Source organism: Ornithorhynchus anatinus, chromosome 3 (assembly GCF_004115215.2).
Source record: "Ornithorhynchus anatinus isolate Pmale09 chromosome 3, mOrnAna1.pri.v4, whole genome shotgun sequence".
Taxonomy (NCBI): Eukaryota; Metazoa; Chordata; class Mammalia; order Monotremata; family Ornithorhynchidae; genus Ornithorhynchus; species Ornithorhynchus anatinus.
In genome coordinates, this window is record NC_041730.1 from 94,602,558 (window position 1) to 94,619,752 (window position 17,195).

Here is a 17,195-nt window from a genome sequence, read left to right on the forward strand (position 1 = left end):
GCCACACTGCTTCTGTCAAACCTCCGTGTGTGCTGTCGGTGCTATGGGCACTGGTGGGCCCCGGCCCGCAACTGGTGAGACAAGAAAGTGTGAACGGGGCTGCACAAGTGACTGGAGCTACGATCTCTTCCTTGGCACAGCTTTGGGGTTCATCCTCTTTCTTGCTGGGAGTCACCGTTTTTGGGGTTTCTGATCTCTCCAACTTAGGCTATCTATGAACCCTCAAGACTTTAAGTTCCTTATGAGCAGAGAATATGTCTACCAACTCTGTTGCCATGAACTGTCCCAAGCATTTAGTACAGGGCTCTGCAATTAGTAAGTGCTCAGTAAATACCACTGATGGATGAGCCCCACGTGGGACAGAGGCTGGGCCAAACTTGTTTATGTTGTATTTAACCCAGTTCTAGGCAGGTTGTGAATGCTTTATGCGTGCCATTACTCCTCCTGTTTCCTTTAACAGGATGGTCACAGAGGTTTGAAGGATAGTCCAGAAATCCAGTTCAGATCTTACATTTCACAAACTCTGGAGACTCGAGTCCGTGGTTGGACAGAAGAGTAGCCCCCAGAAGTCTGGCCAGGCTTCCCCCAAGCCTGAGCAGGAGAAGGGGGGGAAGTGGGGTCTGAGAAGGGAGGAGACAGAGGATGATCCAAGGCAGGTGACCAAGCCCAGGCGCCCAAAATTTCAGGAGGGAGGGCCATGGTGTGTGCTATGTAGGGGAAGGTAAATCTCACTCTTGTGACCCAAGAGGTCACAAGAAGGGAGAGGAGGCTGGAGGCAGGGAGACCTGAGAGGAGGCCACGTCAGGAACACAGTGATAAGGACTCAAACTCGGGCCGATGTAGTGAGAATGGAGAGGTAAGGGTGAGCTGGAAACCCTGTTCAAGTGAAGTCACAAGATTGGAGTAGAAAGGGTAGTGAAGGGGTCTCCGGGTGTAGAGGGTGGAGAGAGTGGGCCATGGAGGCTGATATCTGTCAGACTGTTTTTTTATGGTACTTGTTAAGCACTTACTATGTGTCAAACACTGTTCTAAGTGCTGGGATAGGTACAAGTTAATTCAGTTGGACACAGTCCCTGTCATACATGGGGGTCACAGTCTTAAGTCGGAGGGAGAACACATATTGAATCCCCCTTTTGCAGTTGAGGAAAGTGAAGCACAGAGAAGTTAAGTGGCCTGTCCAAGGCCACACAGCAAGAAAATGGCAGTGCAATTGGCAGAGCCAGACTTAGAACCCAGGTCTTCTGACTCTCAGGCCCAGTGCTCTTTCCACTAGGTCCTACTGCTGCTTATTCTGGACATATTCTTTTAGGGCTTCCTTTAGACCATGAATTGCCACATCCTCTGAGCCCCCCAAAACTTACCCAGACAGAAGAAATGGTCAGGAGCCAACAGTAGACTCTGCTCTTAGTTCAGCCCACCTTCATATCACCACTTCTCCTTGGGCTCTGCCAACTGGCACTGATAGTGGGAGGGATAGAGAGCGAGCAGAAGTCACCAATGGAGGAGTGTGTGGGGCGAGACCACTAAGGCTTGGCCTTGGGCCCAGAGCCAAAGAGGCCTCTCAGCTCTCTCTCCATCTCCTCTCTCGACTTATGACTGTCCATCTGTAATGCTGCCATCCTTCATCTCTGCCTCCTGTCCCAGCTCTATTGATCTCTCCCCTACAGCTTCTCTAGCTGCCTGGCCTGCAATATCTCTCCCCTACTCTGCCCTTTCAGCAGCCACTCTGCCCTCCAGAAACCACTCTGCCCTCAGCTGTAGCCACTCTGCCCTCCCAGTAGCCACTCTGCCCTCAGCTGTAGCCACTCCGCGCTCCGAGCAGCCACTCTGCCCTCAGCTGTAGCCACTCTGCCCTCCCAGTAGCCACTCTGCCCTCAGCTGTAGCCACTCTGCGCTCGGAGCAGCCACTCTGGCCACACAGCAGCAATCGTGTCACAACCATGCTCAAGAGGTTCCCCGTTGTTCACCTCAGCCCCTGAGCAGTCTTGCCTGGAGCTTCCTACTCTTTTCTCCAGGAATCTTACTTTCCTTCTGGGTCTTTCCTGGCCAGAGCCCTTTCAATAGCTGGGCCCCAACTTCATCCAGTCACCCAAGCAATGAGCACCACCCTCCTTCCAGCAGACACTGAGCTCCCAGTGTAAAAGCTCTGTAATGCTAACAACTGTGGTTTTTGTTAAGCACTTGCTATGTGCCAGATACCTTACAAAGCGCCGGGGTGGATATAAGTAAATCAGGTAAGACACAGTCCCTGTCCCACATGGGGCTCATCGCTCTAACCCCCATTTTACAGATGAGGTCATGGAGGCCCAGAGAAGTGAAGTGACTTGCCCACTGTCACAGAGCAGACAAGTTGCAGAGACAGGATTAGAACCCAGGTCCTTCTGAGTCCTAGGACCATGCTCTATCCAGTAGGCCATGCTGCTTCTTGACTGTGCTAGGATACCTACCTGGAAATCATCTGACATGGCTCCCGGTGAACACACAGGCTCCCATCTTGGCAGGTGGTGGGGCAGAAAGCAGGTGCCACATAGAACAATCAGAGCCCAATTCAAGCATTGAAAAGAAGTCTGGACTCAACGGATGAACTTGCCACTGGCAACCTCAAGGATAATAATAATAAACGTAGTATTTGTTAACTGCTTATTATGTGCCAAACACTGTACTAAGCACTGGGATCGATACAAGGTCATCAGGTTGGACAGAGTCCATGTCCCACCTAGAGCTCATGCAGTTTTAATCTCCATTTTACAGATAATAATAATGTTGGTATTTGTTAAGCGCTTACTATGGGCCGAGCCCTGTTCTAAGCGCTGGGGTAGACAGAGGGGAATCGGGTTGTCCCACGTGGGGCTCACAGTCTTAATCCCCATTTTACAGATGAAGTCACTGAGGCACCGAGAAGTTAAGTGACTTGCCCAAAGTCACACAGCTGACAAGTGGCCGAGCCAGGATTCGAACCCATGACCTCTGACTCCAAAGCCCAGGCTCTTTCCACTGAGCCACGCTGCTTCTCATGATGATGAGGTAATGAGGTAACAGATGAGGTAACTAGGCCCAGAGAAGTAAAGTGACTTGCCCAAGGTCACACAGAAGACAAATGGCAGAGTGAGGATTAGAACCCAGGTCCTTCTGACGCCCAGTCCCATGCTCTATCCAGGAGGCCACACCCCTTCTCCCAACGTAAGTGTCAACCAAAACAATGGGCCCTGAATCAGCCCTGCCAGGAATTTGGGTGAGTATTGAGGGGAAGAAGGGTGGAAAGATCACCAGGCTGAGAGTTGGGAGACTGGTGTTCTAATCCCAGCTTTGACACTTGCCTGCTGTGTTACCTTGGGCAAGCCACTTAACTTTTCTGAAACTTAAGTTTCTTCAGTCTTCTCTCATTCATTCATTCAATCAATCGTATTTACTGAGGGCTTTCCGTGTGCAGAGCACTGTACTAAGTGCTTGGAAAGTACAATTCGGCAACAAATAAAGACAATCCCTACCCAAAAACCGGCTCACAGTCTAGAAGGGGGAGGCAGACAACAAAACAAGTACAAGTAAACAGGCATCAATAGCATCAATATAAATAGAATTACAGATATATACACATTAATAAAATAAATAGAATAATAAATATGTACACATACACACAAGTGCTGTGGGGTGGGGAGGGGGGTAGACCAGAGGGAGGGAGTCGGGGAGATGGGGAGGGGAGGAAAAAAGAGGAAAAGGGGGGCTTAGTCTGGGAAGGCCTTCTGGAGGAGGTGAGCTTTTAGTAGGGACTCTCAGTTTCCTCAGCTGCAAAATGGGGATTCAATACCTGTTCTTCATCCTACTTAGATTGTGAGCTCCATGTGGGACAGGGACCGGATCTGGCCTGATTGACTTATATCCACCCCAGCGCTTAGAAGAGTGCTTGGCACAGAGTAAGCGCTGTGGTGAGCCCACAACAAGCTGCCTTGTTAGTGACTGTGATCCCGTGAACAACAACAAGGACACATGACATCGAGGGATTTGCAGTGTAATTTTACTTACTTCTAGGGCTCAATCATCAGGTCAGGGCTGGTTCTGGAATGGAACCTAACAAATTTCATGTAAGTCTACGGGACAATTTACCTATGGTACATCTGTCAATGATACATCTATATTTTTGAAGATGTATCATGGTGTACATCTTTGCAGGAGTTTACAGATACCATTTTTATGATTATTAAAGGCTCCACGCACAGTAGATGGTCATGGGTTCGAATTCCAGCTCTGCCACTTGTCAGCTGTGTGACTGTGGGCAAGTCACTTCACTTCTCTGTGCCTCACTTACCTCATCTGTAAAATGGGGATTAACTGTGAGCCTCATGTGGGACAACCTGATTACCCTATATCTCTGTGCTCTGCACATAGTAAGCACTTAACAAATGCCAACATTATTACGATCAGTAAAACATTTTGCAACCAGTAAGCACTCAGTACAGTGCTCTGTACACAATACACACCTATTAGGCACCCAGTATTGTGCTCTGCACAAAATAGACACCCAGTAGGCACTCAGTACAGTGTTCTGCACAATAAGGTACTCAAAAATGCTGCAGTTGCGGTTGCTAAAAATACCCGAACTTCCCATTGTCCAGCAGACATGTTCAGGAAAAAAGGCCAGTCACCTGCCTGACCCAGGCTTAGGTAACTGAGGACTCCAATGGGAACTTTCCTCCAGCTCCACGGAATTCAACCCTCCTGGTAGTCAGTGGGTTGGAGATGTTTTCTTCCCCATTTCAATGTCTACCAAATCTATTGTGTTGTATTCTGCCAAGCAGTCAATCAATCAGTGATATTTATTGAGTGCTTACTATTCATTCATTCAATCGCATTTATTGAGCGCTTACCGTGTGCAGAGCACCGTATTAAGTACTTGGGAAAGTACAACACAACAATAAACAGTGACATTCCCTGCCCACAACTAGCTTAAAGTCTAGATGGGGGGAGACAGGCATCAATAGAAATAAATAAAATTATAGAAATGTACAGAAGTCCTGTGGGGCTGGGATGAGGGAAGAGCAAAGGGAGCAAGACAGGGAGACACAGAAGGGAGTGAAGGATGAGGAAAAGTGGGGATAGTCTGCGAAGGCCTCTTGGAGGAGATGTGCCTTCAGTAAGGCTTTGAATAATAATAATGTTGGTATTTGTTAAGCGCTTACTATGTGCCGAGCACTGTTCTAAGCGCTGGGGTAGACACAGGGGAATCAGGTCGTCCCACGTGGGGTTCACAGTCTTAATCCCCATTTTACAGATGAGGGAACTGAGGCACAGAGAAGTTAAGTGACGTGCCCACAGTCACACAGCCGACAAGTGGCAGAGCTGGGATTCGAACTCATGAGCCCTGACTCCAAAGCCCGTGCTCTTTCCACTGAGCCACACTGCTTCGGATTTGAGGAGGCAGAGGCAGAACGTGGGTGAGGGAACAGCGGCGAGACAGGCGAGATCGAGGTACAGTGAGAAGGTTAGCACTCGAGGAGCAGAGCACTGTACAAAATGCTTCAAAGAGTTCACTACAACAGAATCAGTGGACATGTTCCCTTAGCACAGTGCTCTGAACATATTAAATGCTCAATAAATACCATTGATCGATTGATGGATCAATCAATCTCAGGGCCTCTGGCCCGGGCAGGCTCCCTGTTCTGTGAGAAGCCGGATGTGGGGGGGACTCTGGAAGTCTGGGGTGGGCGGGTGGGTCTGGGCTGCTGCTCGCCACGTCTGGGTCCAGACCCACACCGTCTCCTTCCTCCACTCAGATCACTGCCAATCAATCAATCAGTCAATTGTACTGATTGAGTACTTACTGTGCAGACCACTGTACTAAGCACTTGAGAGAGTGCAACATAAAAATAAATAAATGGCGGTATTTGTTAAGCGCTTACTATGTGCCAAGCACTGTTCTAAGCGCTGGGGGATACAAGGTGATCAGGTTGTCCCACATGGGGCTCACGGTTTTAATCCCCATTTTACAGATGAGGTAACTGAGGCACAGAAAAGTTAAGTGACTTGCCCAAAGGCACAAAGCTGGCAGTCGGCAGAGCCGGGATTAGAACCCACGACCCCTGACTCCCAAGCCCCTTCCACTGAGCCACGCTGCTTCTCTATCACATCACACAGTTGGTAGGCACATTCCCTGCCCCCGACAGATCATTGCCGTAGATGACTGATTGAGACAGGCAGAGAGGCTACCTGGAATCCAAGTTCAGTTTGAAGGAGAGACAGGTGTCGGGAATAATAATAATAATAATAATGTTTGTATTTGTCAAGCGCTTACTAGGTGCAGAGCACTGTTCTAAGCGCTGGGGTAGATACAGGGGAATGAGGTTGTCCCACGTGAGGCTCACAGTCTTCATCCCCGTTTTACAGATGAGGGAACTGAGGCACAGAGAAGTGAAGTGACTTGTCCACAGTGGGGACAGAGAGAGGGGGAGCAAATGTGGCTTAGAGGACGAAGAGCAGGAGCTGGAAAAGCCATCCTGGGAACACTCCCCCCCCCACACGGGCTCTGGGACCAAATGCCTGGCTGCTTCAGCCTCACGGGAAACCCCTGAGAGGAGCGAGGAGGCAGGAGTTTGGGGGTGGTCAGCCCCAGGGCCGCTTCTGCCTCTGGTGGGGAAACCGCAAACCAGGTCACCTGATGCGGTCACGCTCGGGACTTGCTTTTCCAGCCTCGGGACACCATCCCTCCAAATCCCCGTCTGCTGCCCCATAGGCACTAACCACTCAACTCTGTCGCTCCCCTAAGTCAGGCCTCCTCCCGCTCCTCGCGGACATAGGAGAGCTGTGGATGGAGTAAGGCTTCCCGCCTCAAAGGGAGCACGGTGGGAGAGGAGGTGGGGGAGGCCCAGGAGCCAGCTCAGAGCCCGGAGTCAGGTGGGAGCGTCTGAGCCGCCACAACCAAGACCCGTCTGGCTGAGGGTGATGGGGGTGGATGGGATGCTGATGGTCCAGGAAGCCCTGCTTGATAATAATAATAATGTTGGTATTTGTTAAGCGCGTACTATGTGCAGAGCACTGTTCTAAGCGCTGGGGGAGATCCAGGGTCATCGGGTGGTCCCACGTGAGGCTCACAGTCTTCATCCCCATTTTACAGATGAGGTAACTGAGGCACAAAGAAGTTAAGTGACTTGCCCACAGTCACACAGCTGACAAGTGGCAGTTCCGGGATTTAAACCCATGACCTCTGACTCCCAAGCCCGGGCTCTTTCCACTGAGCCACGCTGCTTCTCTGGAAGGGCCTGGATGGGGGGGTCTGTATTCCTGGGACAGGTTCAACTTCCTTCTCTCTCTCTCTCACTAGCCTCTGGGAGCCTGGGGTCAAGGGTCATGGGGCACAGGCCACCCACCCAGAAGAATCTTAAGGTCACGGTGCCTTGGATCCTGCCTCTTTCATGGGTGGGGCAGCTTCTTGGAAGGATGAGAGATAAATGAGTGGAGGAAGTGGAAGGAAGCAACAGGAGGAAGAGCCAGCTGTGCCACCTTCTGTGCCCTCAAAGGCATGCACAGAGCCCTGGGCACAGACGGAGTCTGCCCTGCTGCACCATCCACTGACCACTGCAGCGCTCGGTGGGCCGAGGTGGTCCCCGGAAAGATGGGTGCAGGCACAGAGTTGGCGGCAGAGTCCGTCCAGAGAGGGCATGCCCCCTGGCTGTCCATCATCTCTCCTGATGGCTCGGGGCCAGTCCAGGGGTGCCCCCGGCCCAGGACTTCCCTCTACCCGGGAGCACCCGCTGCCCAGGAGCATCTGTGGTCTAGTAGCGTTCCCCCACCCAGTAGTGCCCGCCACCCAGGACCACCCACTGCCCAGGAGCACCCCGTGCCCGGAAGAGCAGGAAGGGGCTGGCTCGGCCTCTGGGCCTGAGCATCCATCCTCCCGTGGCAGCGGCAGGACGGCTGCTTCTCCTGCCGCTCATATCGGCCGGGAAATATTTATGAGCGGGGAGAGCACAAAAGGTTAGAGCGTGAGGGCTGCCGGCAGCGTGGAAAAGTACTCAGAGGCCCTCCCGCCCCCCAGGGGACCGGCCCTGAGCGGTGCCAGCCCTGCTAGGCGGCGGCTGCCCTGCCCAGCCCCACCCTCCCCCTGGCCCCGGGGGCGTGGAACCATGCCCGGTGGCTACATAAAAGCAGCAGCGGCTGCAGCTGTAGCGGACGCCGGATCGAGCAGGGAAGAAAGCTAAGATTCCACCCTGCCCACCCGTGACCGAACCCCACTCACCGCATCCCAGAGACCATGGCCAGCAAGAGCTTCCAAGGCCTGAAACAACAGGCAGAGGGGGCAGCTCAGGAGGCTGGTAAGAGGCTGCCCCCTGCACCCCCTTGCTCCCTCCCAGCCCGCCCCATGCCTCAGGGTGGGTGGGGGGCACCGCTTTGGCTGAGGGGAAGCAAGGGGTCCCTGACCGACCTCGCTCCCGATCCCCACACCCCTGGGAGGAGAGGGTAGAGGCCTGCCTGGGCTTGATGCTTCCGGATCCGAGTCTGCTATTTTCCCAGAGACCTCCCCTGAAGGCCATTACTGGCTGGACTCTCTCCCTCTCTAAAGGAACCGTGGAGCCCACATCCCTGGGTCACATCCCTGGGTCACATCTCTGCCCCACCCTGGGACCCAAGGGGCAGTCTGTCCCAGAAAACCGAAAGGGACCCCAACCCTCCCACAGATATCATGGAGCTGGCATGCCTACCCTTCTCCTGCCCTGCTTTCAGAGGGCTGGAAAGGGCCATCCTTTCTAAAGGCATCCTTCCCCACAAAGCACGGCTGGGAGTGGCTCTCCCCTCCCCCAGAGCTTCCAGGAGAAATTGGCAGGAATATGGGTCAGACGGGGCCCGCTTCCCCAAGAGGGGAGACCAGTGACTGCTGCCTCAAGGATAATAATCGCAAAGCCCCAGCGGCGTGGGGATGGCTGAAAGCGCGGAGAGCGGGAGGCCGGGGAAGGCTTTCTGCGGGACAGGGTGCCCCCTCGCCGCCTCTGCCCAAGGGCCCCGTGACGGATGATGGTCCCGTTAGCTCTGGAGACGCCCCTGTTGGGAGTTTTACCCCCGGGAAGGAACGGGGCAAACGAAGGCAGCAGGAAGCTGGGGCCTTGGCCAAGCTCCCAGAATCCAGAGCCCAAGCCAGGAACGGTCTCCAAATCGCTAACGCTTTGCCTCAGGCTATATTCCTTGGAGGATTCTGGGAACATGTGGCTGAAAGGTGGGGAGGCCCAGGAAGAGGGCAGGGCCATGAAGCAGGCACATTAGGGATTGGGGGGGTGGGGAGGAGGAAGAAAAGGAGGGAGGGAAAAAGGGAGAAAGAAAGGCAGATGGAATCAGCCTTTCTAAGGAGGCTGGGCCAACGAACTGGTCTTGGGCGAGGAGGAAGGAGCGGGGAAGGCTGAGCCCATGAAAGCCTCTCTTCTGCAGGTGATATTGCAAAATTGTGAAGGGCGAGTGCCAGGGCTGAATATGTGTCTAGAGAGAAAAAAGATCTGCATCGCACCTCTGGGAGGAGAGAGAAACTCAAAGAGAGAAATCTTGACCATCCTGAACCTAAAATGGCCACCACAGGATGTGAGCAGCCATTTTAGGGCAAAAATGCCTTGGCTCTGAGGTATTTGTTTTAGGCCTGCTAGAACGGCAGATCTGTAGCTTTCTACTCAAGTTTGCTATCCTGCCAGGATCGGGACGAGCCACTTCCTGCTGGGTAATCCATTTCCTGTGTCAGCACCCACAGGAGTTCATTCATTCATTCAATCGTATTTGTTGAGCGCTTACTGTGTGCAGAGCACTGTACTAAGTGCTTGAAAAGAACAATTCGGCAACAGATAGAGACAATCCCTACCCATTAATGGGCTCACAGTCTAGAAGAGGGGAGACAGACAATAATACAAAACAAGTAGACAGGCATCGGTAGCATCAAAATAAATAGAATTATAGATAGATACACATCATTGAAAAAATAAAGAGAATAATAAATATGTGCATATATACACAAGTGCTGTGGGGCGGGGAGGGGGGTAGAGCAGAGGGAGGGAGTAGGGGCGATGGGGAGGGGAGGAGGAGCAGAGGAAAAGATGGGCTCTGTCTGGGAAGGCCTTCTGGAGAAGGAGAGCTTTCAGTAGAGCTTTGAGTTGTGTTCGCCTAAATGAGAGCTCATTTGTTTTTGCCCTGAGAGGGTCTCCTGGGCCTACTTTCTGAAAGCCCCATGGTGCTCCCCAGGTCTGTGGACATTATCGCATCTCGGGGCTGGCTGTCGGGGCCGAGATCGGACTGGATTTCAATGGGATTCAGAGGTCCCCAGCCAGCCCCGGCCTGAGTGGCCCCCCAGAAGGTTTTGGCCTGTGGCATGGGTGGGGCATAAATAAAAGGGGCAATAATTGGGGAGCAGTTCTATTGAGACTACGGAGCCAGGGCGGAACAGTCCGTGTGGCCCCAGAGACCCTCAGAAATCTGGTCCTGGCCTATCCCAAGCAGCCGGGGGGAGGGGAAAGTGTGTCTCCCCCTTGGAGTTGTCATTGCTGAACGCACAGTGGGTGCTGGGCTCCAAGCCCCATATCGGATTGTGCCGGGGTGTGTGGGAGGAATCCAGGGATGCTGGAGGCTGAGGCTGGAAGCTGGAGTCGGTAACACCTGTGCTGGCTTGTATCTACCACCCCAGGCAAGGAAACTGTCCCGACCCCCTTGCTCCGCTGAGTGAGGTCAGAGGGCAGGTGTGGATTTGTTGCGGCTCTTGGATGGGTCTGCCTTCTGACAGGGCCCACTGTGACTCCCTTCCACCCAAGGTCTTCCCTGTCATGCGCACTGCTTTCCCATGGGTCCAGTTCACTGGGGCTACAATTTCCGGTGAACAGAAAGCTTTGAACTGTAGGTGTGGCGCAGTTCCGTTCTGCAGAGGAATCCCCAGGATGATTAAGTCCTTCCGGCCTGTTTACTTTCTGTCTGCCTGGACCATGCTGGAGGCCAAAATCAGTCTTTCCCAGACCTTTGTAGACCTAGCTGTAGCTGAGCTGGGCTCAGCTGGGCTGTGAGGAGACAGAGGAGGAGGAGGAAGATGAGAAGGAGGAGGAGGAGGAGTCCAAAGATGCAGAGAAGCAGGAGGAAAGAGGAAGGGGGGAGAGGAGGATGACAAGGAGGGGGAAGGGGAGAAGAAGGAGGAAGAGGAGAGGAAGCAGGAGGAAGAGGAAGATGGAGGAGGAGGAAGAAGAGGACAAGAAGAAGGAGGAGCAGAGGGGAGAAGAGAGGAGGAGGAGGAAAAGAAAGAGGAGGATGGAGGAAGAGAAGAGGAAGAGGAGGACAAAGCTCAGCTGGGATTGTATTCTCTGATTTCCCAGGTTCCTCAGCCTCTCCAGCCTCGGGCCTGTGTAAATTCTTCCTAAGGAGAGCCAGGAGAGAAGGAAAAAGGGAAGAAGATAGGGAGCTGGCCCCCAGTGAGTGTTTGGTCCCGACGTCCTGTCCTCCCCATTTCCATTGTAACTTCCAGTTTGATTGAGGAGTCAGGCGCCATTCCAGGCTCAGTTTGGACTTGTGGCCGAAGGCATGGTGAAGGCAGTCAGAACTTGCTGTCCATCAGGAAACCATAGCCCAAAGCAGCCAAGTGATGCCCTGGCTGGCTCTTCCTCTGTTCCACCCATTTCCTCCAAGGGGAAGCGAGGATGCTGCCGTGTGGACCGCCATCCCTCTGAATTAGCAGGCTGGCTGATTAGAGGCTCCTGGAATGGCTCCGGCCTTGGGGCTCCCTTATCCCTGAGGTGGTGATCTACCCTTCTGTCCTCTGGGAGTCCGCCCTGCCCCGCCCCGCTCCCCGATCAGCCACACGGGCCCAGGGGCAGGAAGCACGTTCACCGGCTCTTCTCTTCCCTTCTAGCGACCGCGGCAGGACAGGCGGCCCAACAGGTCGTGGACCAGGCCACGGAAGCAGGACAGAAAGGTAGGAGAGGCTCGGAGAAGGAGCCTGGCCACGGCTGGATCGACCTGGAGGGTTTGTCCTACTGGCTAGCCGAAGGCCCCCAAGGCTCAGGACCCCCCAGTCCCTCATTGAGTCCATTTCTCGGCAGCATCACAGGACATGCCAGGTCTTTCCCAGAGGCCTATGCTGTTGTCCCAAGTGCACAGTCTTACCACAGAGTTCATCACTCTAATTTCAGGCATGGCCACATTGAAACCACCGCACTCCCTTGGCCTCTACGTGTCTGTGGGTCCCCGTGTGTGTGTTTGTGTGTGTGTCTGTCCCTCCCCATGTGTGCTTGTGTGTTTTCCTCCTTAGCCCCGTGTGTATCCACGTGTACCCCCTCCCTCCCGGTACGCCTGTCCTCTCCGCCTCCTATTTTTCCCCCCGCCCCTCCCCCTTAACAGCTTCTCCTCCAGGTCCTTTTCCAAATTTGCTCCTGCCCCCAAATGATCTTAACAGAGAAGCAGTGTGGCTTAGTGGAAAGAGCATGGGTTTGGGAGTTAGAGATTGTGGGTTCTAATCCCGGCTCCACCGCTTATCAGCTGTGTGACTTTGGGCAAGTCACTTAACTTCTCTGAGCCTCAGTTTGTTAAGTGCTTACTAGCAGAAGCAGCATGGCTTAGAGGAAAGAGCACGGGCTTGAGAGTCAGAGGATGTGGGTTCTAATCCTGGCTCCGCCACTTGTCTGCTGTGTGACCTTGGGCAAGCCACTTAACTTCTCTGTGCCTCGGTTACCCTCATCTGTAAAATAGGGATTAAAACTGTGAGCCCCATGTGGGACAACCTGATTACCCTGTATCTACTCCAATGCTTAGCATAGTGCTTGGCACATAGTAAGCACTTAACAAATGTCATTATCATTATTATGTGGCAAACACTGTTCTAAACACTGGGGTAGATAAGAGGTAATCAGGTTGTGCCACATGAGGCTCAAGGTCTTAATCCCCATTTTACAGATGCCTCATGTGGGACAACCTGATTACCTTGTATAAACCCTGGTGCTTAGAAGAGTGTTTGGCATACAGTAAGTGCTTAACAAATACCATCATCATTATTATCATTATTATTATTGTCTTTGGCAGCTCTGCCAGTGGAATGGCACCGCTGCTACCCAGAGAGCTGGGAAATGCTGCAGAGTCCATCCTCAAACTAGTCCTTGAGCCGGTCCTCAAACCTGACCCCGAGCCAGTCACTGAGACAGTGACTGAGCGGGGCACTGAGCCTGTCACCAAGCAGGTCCCTGAGCTGGGCACTGAGCACATCCCCGAGCTGATCACCGACCCAGTCGTTGAGCCGGTCCCTGAGCCTGTCACCGAGCAGGTCTCCGAGCTGGTCATCGAGGCAGTTGATCGCCAAGCCAGTCACCAAGCCTGAGCACCGAGCCTGTCCCTGGGCTAGTCCCCGAACCAGTCCCTCAGCCGGTAACTGAGACGGTCCCCAAGCCGGTCTCCAAGCCAGTGCCTGAGCTGGTCACCGAACCAGTGCCTGAGCGGGTCACCAAACCAGTCCCCACAGCCAGTCATCGAACGAGTTACAGAGATGGTCTCCAAGGCGGTCACTGAGCCGGTCCCCGAGCTGGTCACCAAACCAATCATTGAATCGGCCACCGAGCCAGCCCCCCCCATACTGGTCACCGAGCCAGTCACCCAGTCGATCACTGAGCCCATCACCAAGCTGTCACCGAGCCAGTCCCCAAGCCAATCGCCAGCCGGTCCATGAGCCGGACCCTGAGCCAGCAGAGCCCCATGCAGTCAGTGGAGGGACAGGACATATGGTCCGGAGAAGGTGGAGGTTTTAGAAAGTATTCGGGGGCCAGTGTCTGGGTCCACCACCCACCCCCACACTTCCCCAAGCCCAGACTGCCCAGCAGATGGGCCCAGCCCCGCCCCCACCCATCCCGGAGCCACGTGACAGCCCCACCTGCCCACCAATCTCTCTTCTTCCTCCAGCTGTGGAACAGGTAGCCAAGGCCACCCAGGAGGGAGTCGACAAGACCACGGAGCAAGCCACCGGGGCCATTGCCGGATTAGGGAAAAAATGTGGGTTCAAGAAATGATCTGGAAAGCCCTGTAAACCACACAACCACTTCTGTCCTGCTGCCTGTAAGTTTGGAAATGATGCTGGGAATTGCTAATGGAACTGAAGCTCAGGCCTTTCATTAAAAATGTTCTCCCAGGAAATGTCTTCTTTCTTACTAGAGTGGATCCAGCCCTTTTCCCACGAAGCTCCTTGGGCTCTCTCAAGCTTTCCCTGATGGACTCGATCACCACTGGGTGTTATTATACTTGTGCTGCAAGATAGAGACCATTCATTCATTCAATTGTACTTATTGAGCGCTTACTGTGTGCGGAGCACTGTACTAAGCGAATGGAAAGTACAGTTCAGCGATAGAGACAATCCCTGCCCAAAATGGGCTTACAGTCTAGAATAATAGCGATGGCATTTGTGAAACGCTTCCTATGTGCCAAGCACTATTCTAAGCACTGGGGTAAATACAAGATAATCAATTGTCTCATGTGGGGCTCACAGTCTTAATCTCCATTTTACAGATGAGGTAACTGAGGCCCAGAGAAGTGAGGTGACTTGCCCAAAGTCACACAGCTGACAAGTGTGTTTGACCGCATTACTGTGGAGAAAAGCGGCCTTTGGTTCTGTCCCCACCTTTTGCACGTCCTCCTTCCCTGTCAGCAGCTGGGAGAGCCAGGAGGTCTAGCTTGGAGTTGCAGCCCTCCAGCTTTCTGAGGCACCTAAATTGAAAGTCCCAAAATTATGTGGAGCTAAAACTGAGCATGGACTGAGCATATCCCAGAAGAGGATAGCCAAGCATTTACAGGGAGCAACATGGCCTAGTGGAAAGATCACAGGCCTGGGATTCAGAGAACCTGGTTCTATTCCCGGCTCTTCCAATTGCTTGCCGAGTGACCTTGCTCAAGTCACTTAACTTCTCTGTGGCTCCATTTCCTCAACCTTTAAATGGAGGTTTTATACCTCCATTTAATACCTGTTCTCCCTCCTACTTAGACTGGGAACCACATGTGTGATAGGGACTGTGTCCAGCCTGATTATCTTATGTCTACCCCAGCATACAGTGGGAAGCAGCGTGGTTTAGTGGAAAGAGCACAGACTTAGGAGTCAGAGGTTGTGGGTTCTAATCCCGGCTCTGCCATTTGTCTGCTCTGTGACTTTGGGCAAGTTGCTTAACTTCTCTCTGCCTCAGTTACCTCATCTATAGAATGGGGATTAAGACTGTGAGCCCCACATGGGACAGCCTAATTACCTTGTATCTACCCCAGTGCTTAGAACAGTGCTCGGGATATAGTAAGCACTTAGCAAATACCATTATTATCATTATTCTTATTGCAGTGCTTGACACATGGTAAGGTCCTTATGAAATATTTAAATTTTTAAAAAGGCAAGGGAGGCTAGGGCTTGGAGCAGGGCAGGGCGGGACAAGCTGAAAAGTTCATCCAAAACAGTTCCCTCCCAGGGACTTTGTTTCTATTTCTAACACTGCCAAAGGCAGTCTACAAGAATCTGGGACTGTCCAAATGAAGTCGGGATGTAAGGCCAACCTCCTTATGAGGGGCAGAGCCGGGCAGTTATTGGGTTCTGAGTAGTCTTCTAGTGGAGGATGAGAAGGGACACCTTCATGACCACCTCCCCTCTTGAAGAGTTGGTTATCTCTGGGAGGAAATAATAATGTTGGTATTTGTTAAGCGCTTACTATGTGGAGAGCGCTGTTCTAAGCGCTGGGGAAGATACAGGGTAATCAGGGTGTCCCACGTGAGGCTCACAGTTAATCCCCATTTTACAGATGAGGTAACTGAGGCCCAGAGAAGTTAAGTGACTTGCCCACAGTCACACAGCTGACAAGTGGCAGAGCCGGAATTAGAACCCATGACCTCTGACTCCCAAGCCCGGGCTCTTTCCACTGAGCCTCACTGCTTCTCTAAGGAGGTGCAGTTAGGCTAAAGCAACAAGTCCTAGTGAATAGAGGACGGGATGGGAGTAAGAAGGACCTGGGTTCTATTCCTGGCTCTGTCACTTGTTGGTTGTGTGACCTTGGGCAGTCACTTCACTTCTCTGGGCCTCAGTTACCCTGACTGTAAAATGGGGGTTAAGACCGTGATCCCTATGTGGAACAGGGACTATGTCCAACGTGATTATCTTGTATCCTCCCAGTGCTTAATACAGTACCTGGTCCAGATATAGTAAACACTTAAAAATACCATATATACCAGTCCTGGATTCTAAGGCCAGGCTGGGTCCAGCCCCAAAGGTCCCACAGGCTCCCACTCACTCAGGTCGGGGAGGACCAACCGGATGGGGTAGATTTCACTGGCACATGGACTACGGTGGATCATGGAGAGACAGGGGAAAGCCCCCTGTGGCCCGGAGATCCTCCGGGCTGCTGAACCCCAGGCTGGGCACCCCCCCCCCCCGCCACTCCGGCTCATAAAACAGAGTTTGGGCAACTTCCCGCGGGGGCTACTGAGTGCGATTTCCGTAACCTCAGAGCCTGACTTTCCCAAGATGCCCCACTCTGCTCCTCGACCCCTAGCGTGGCCGCCCCCGCTGAGGCCCACGTGGGTCATCTCACGTGGAAGTCTGGAGAGTGACAGCTTCCCCTCAGCCTTCATGGTCCCTCTGCTGCCCCGTCCTTCTGGCCCTTCGGTCCTCATCAGTCCTCAGTGCCCCGGACGGGCACAGCCTTGGGCAGGGCCGTGACGATCCTGCCCCGAGGGGTTACCGGGGAACTGGGCAACGGAGAGCGGCTGGACCGTTGAGAGGCAGGGTCACCTCCAGGCCTCTTGCCCTTGCCCCCCATCCCCACCCCTCAGGAATCCTCCGCCACCACCCCCGACCTCCTTCCCGCTGCCTACGCCCTGCCTGTTTCCACTGGCCACATGCCGTGCCTGAGAATCTGAATTCTTCACGAGAGCCTCAGAGGAACTGGAGTGACTCATTCGACCACAGAGGGGAATAGGGAGGAAAGGGGGAGGGGAGAAGAAGCAGCTCCTGAGGCTCTGGGAGGGTCCTGTCTGAATCATCGCAGCTGGGCTTGGGTCTGGCCCAGCCGGCAGACACTGGGCGTGGATGGAGTCAAGTAGGGGAGAGGTGTGGGTGGGCGGGCAGGGGGGACATAGGTGGCACACTGTTGCCCCGATGATGAGAACAGTTCGTTCAGGGTACACCGGGAAGCGGCATGGCCTAGTGGAAAGAGTACAGATCTAAGAGTCAGAGGACCTGGGTTCTAATCCTG

General features: G+C 53.4%; 1 protein-coding gene across 1 annotated transcript; it reads left to right on the forward strand.

Annotated features, from left to right (window-relative positions):
• The first annotated feature begins 8,136 nt into the window (after nucleotides 1-8,136).
• On the forward strand, nucleotides 8,137-14,112 carry ADIRF (adipogenesis regulatory factor). The gene is made up of 3 exons (XM_001506769.6): nucleotides 8,137-8,303; nucleotides 11,849-11,911; nucleotides 13,882-14,112. Exons 1-3 carry the CDS (start codon nucleotides 8,243-8,245, stop codon nucleotides 13,986-13,988), a joined length of 231 nt encoding a protein of 76 aa, XP_001506819.4. The 5' UTR covers nucleotides 8,137-8,242; the 3' UTR covers nucleotides 13,989-14,112.
• Nucleotides 14,113-17,195: the final 3,083 nt, after the last annotated feature.

What these genes read in the sequence shown, in the direction of transcription:
- ADIRF (XM_001506769.6), top strand. Translation starts at nt 8,243, where the DNA reads ATGGCCAGCAAGAGCTTCCAAGGCCTGAAACAACAGGCAGAGGGGGCA. An exon ending in GGGGGCAGCTCAGGAGGCTG is followed by an intron (nt 8,304 to 11,848) that starts GTAAGAGGCTGC and finishes CTTCCCTTCTAG; the next exon opens with CGACCGCGGCAGGACAGGCG. An exon ending in CACGGAAGCAGGACAGAAAG is followed by an intron (nt 11,912 to 13,881) that starts GTAGGAGAGGCT and finishes TTCTTCCTCCAG; the next exon opens with CTGTGGAACAGGTAGCCAAG.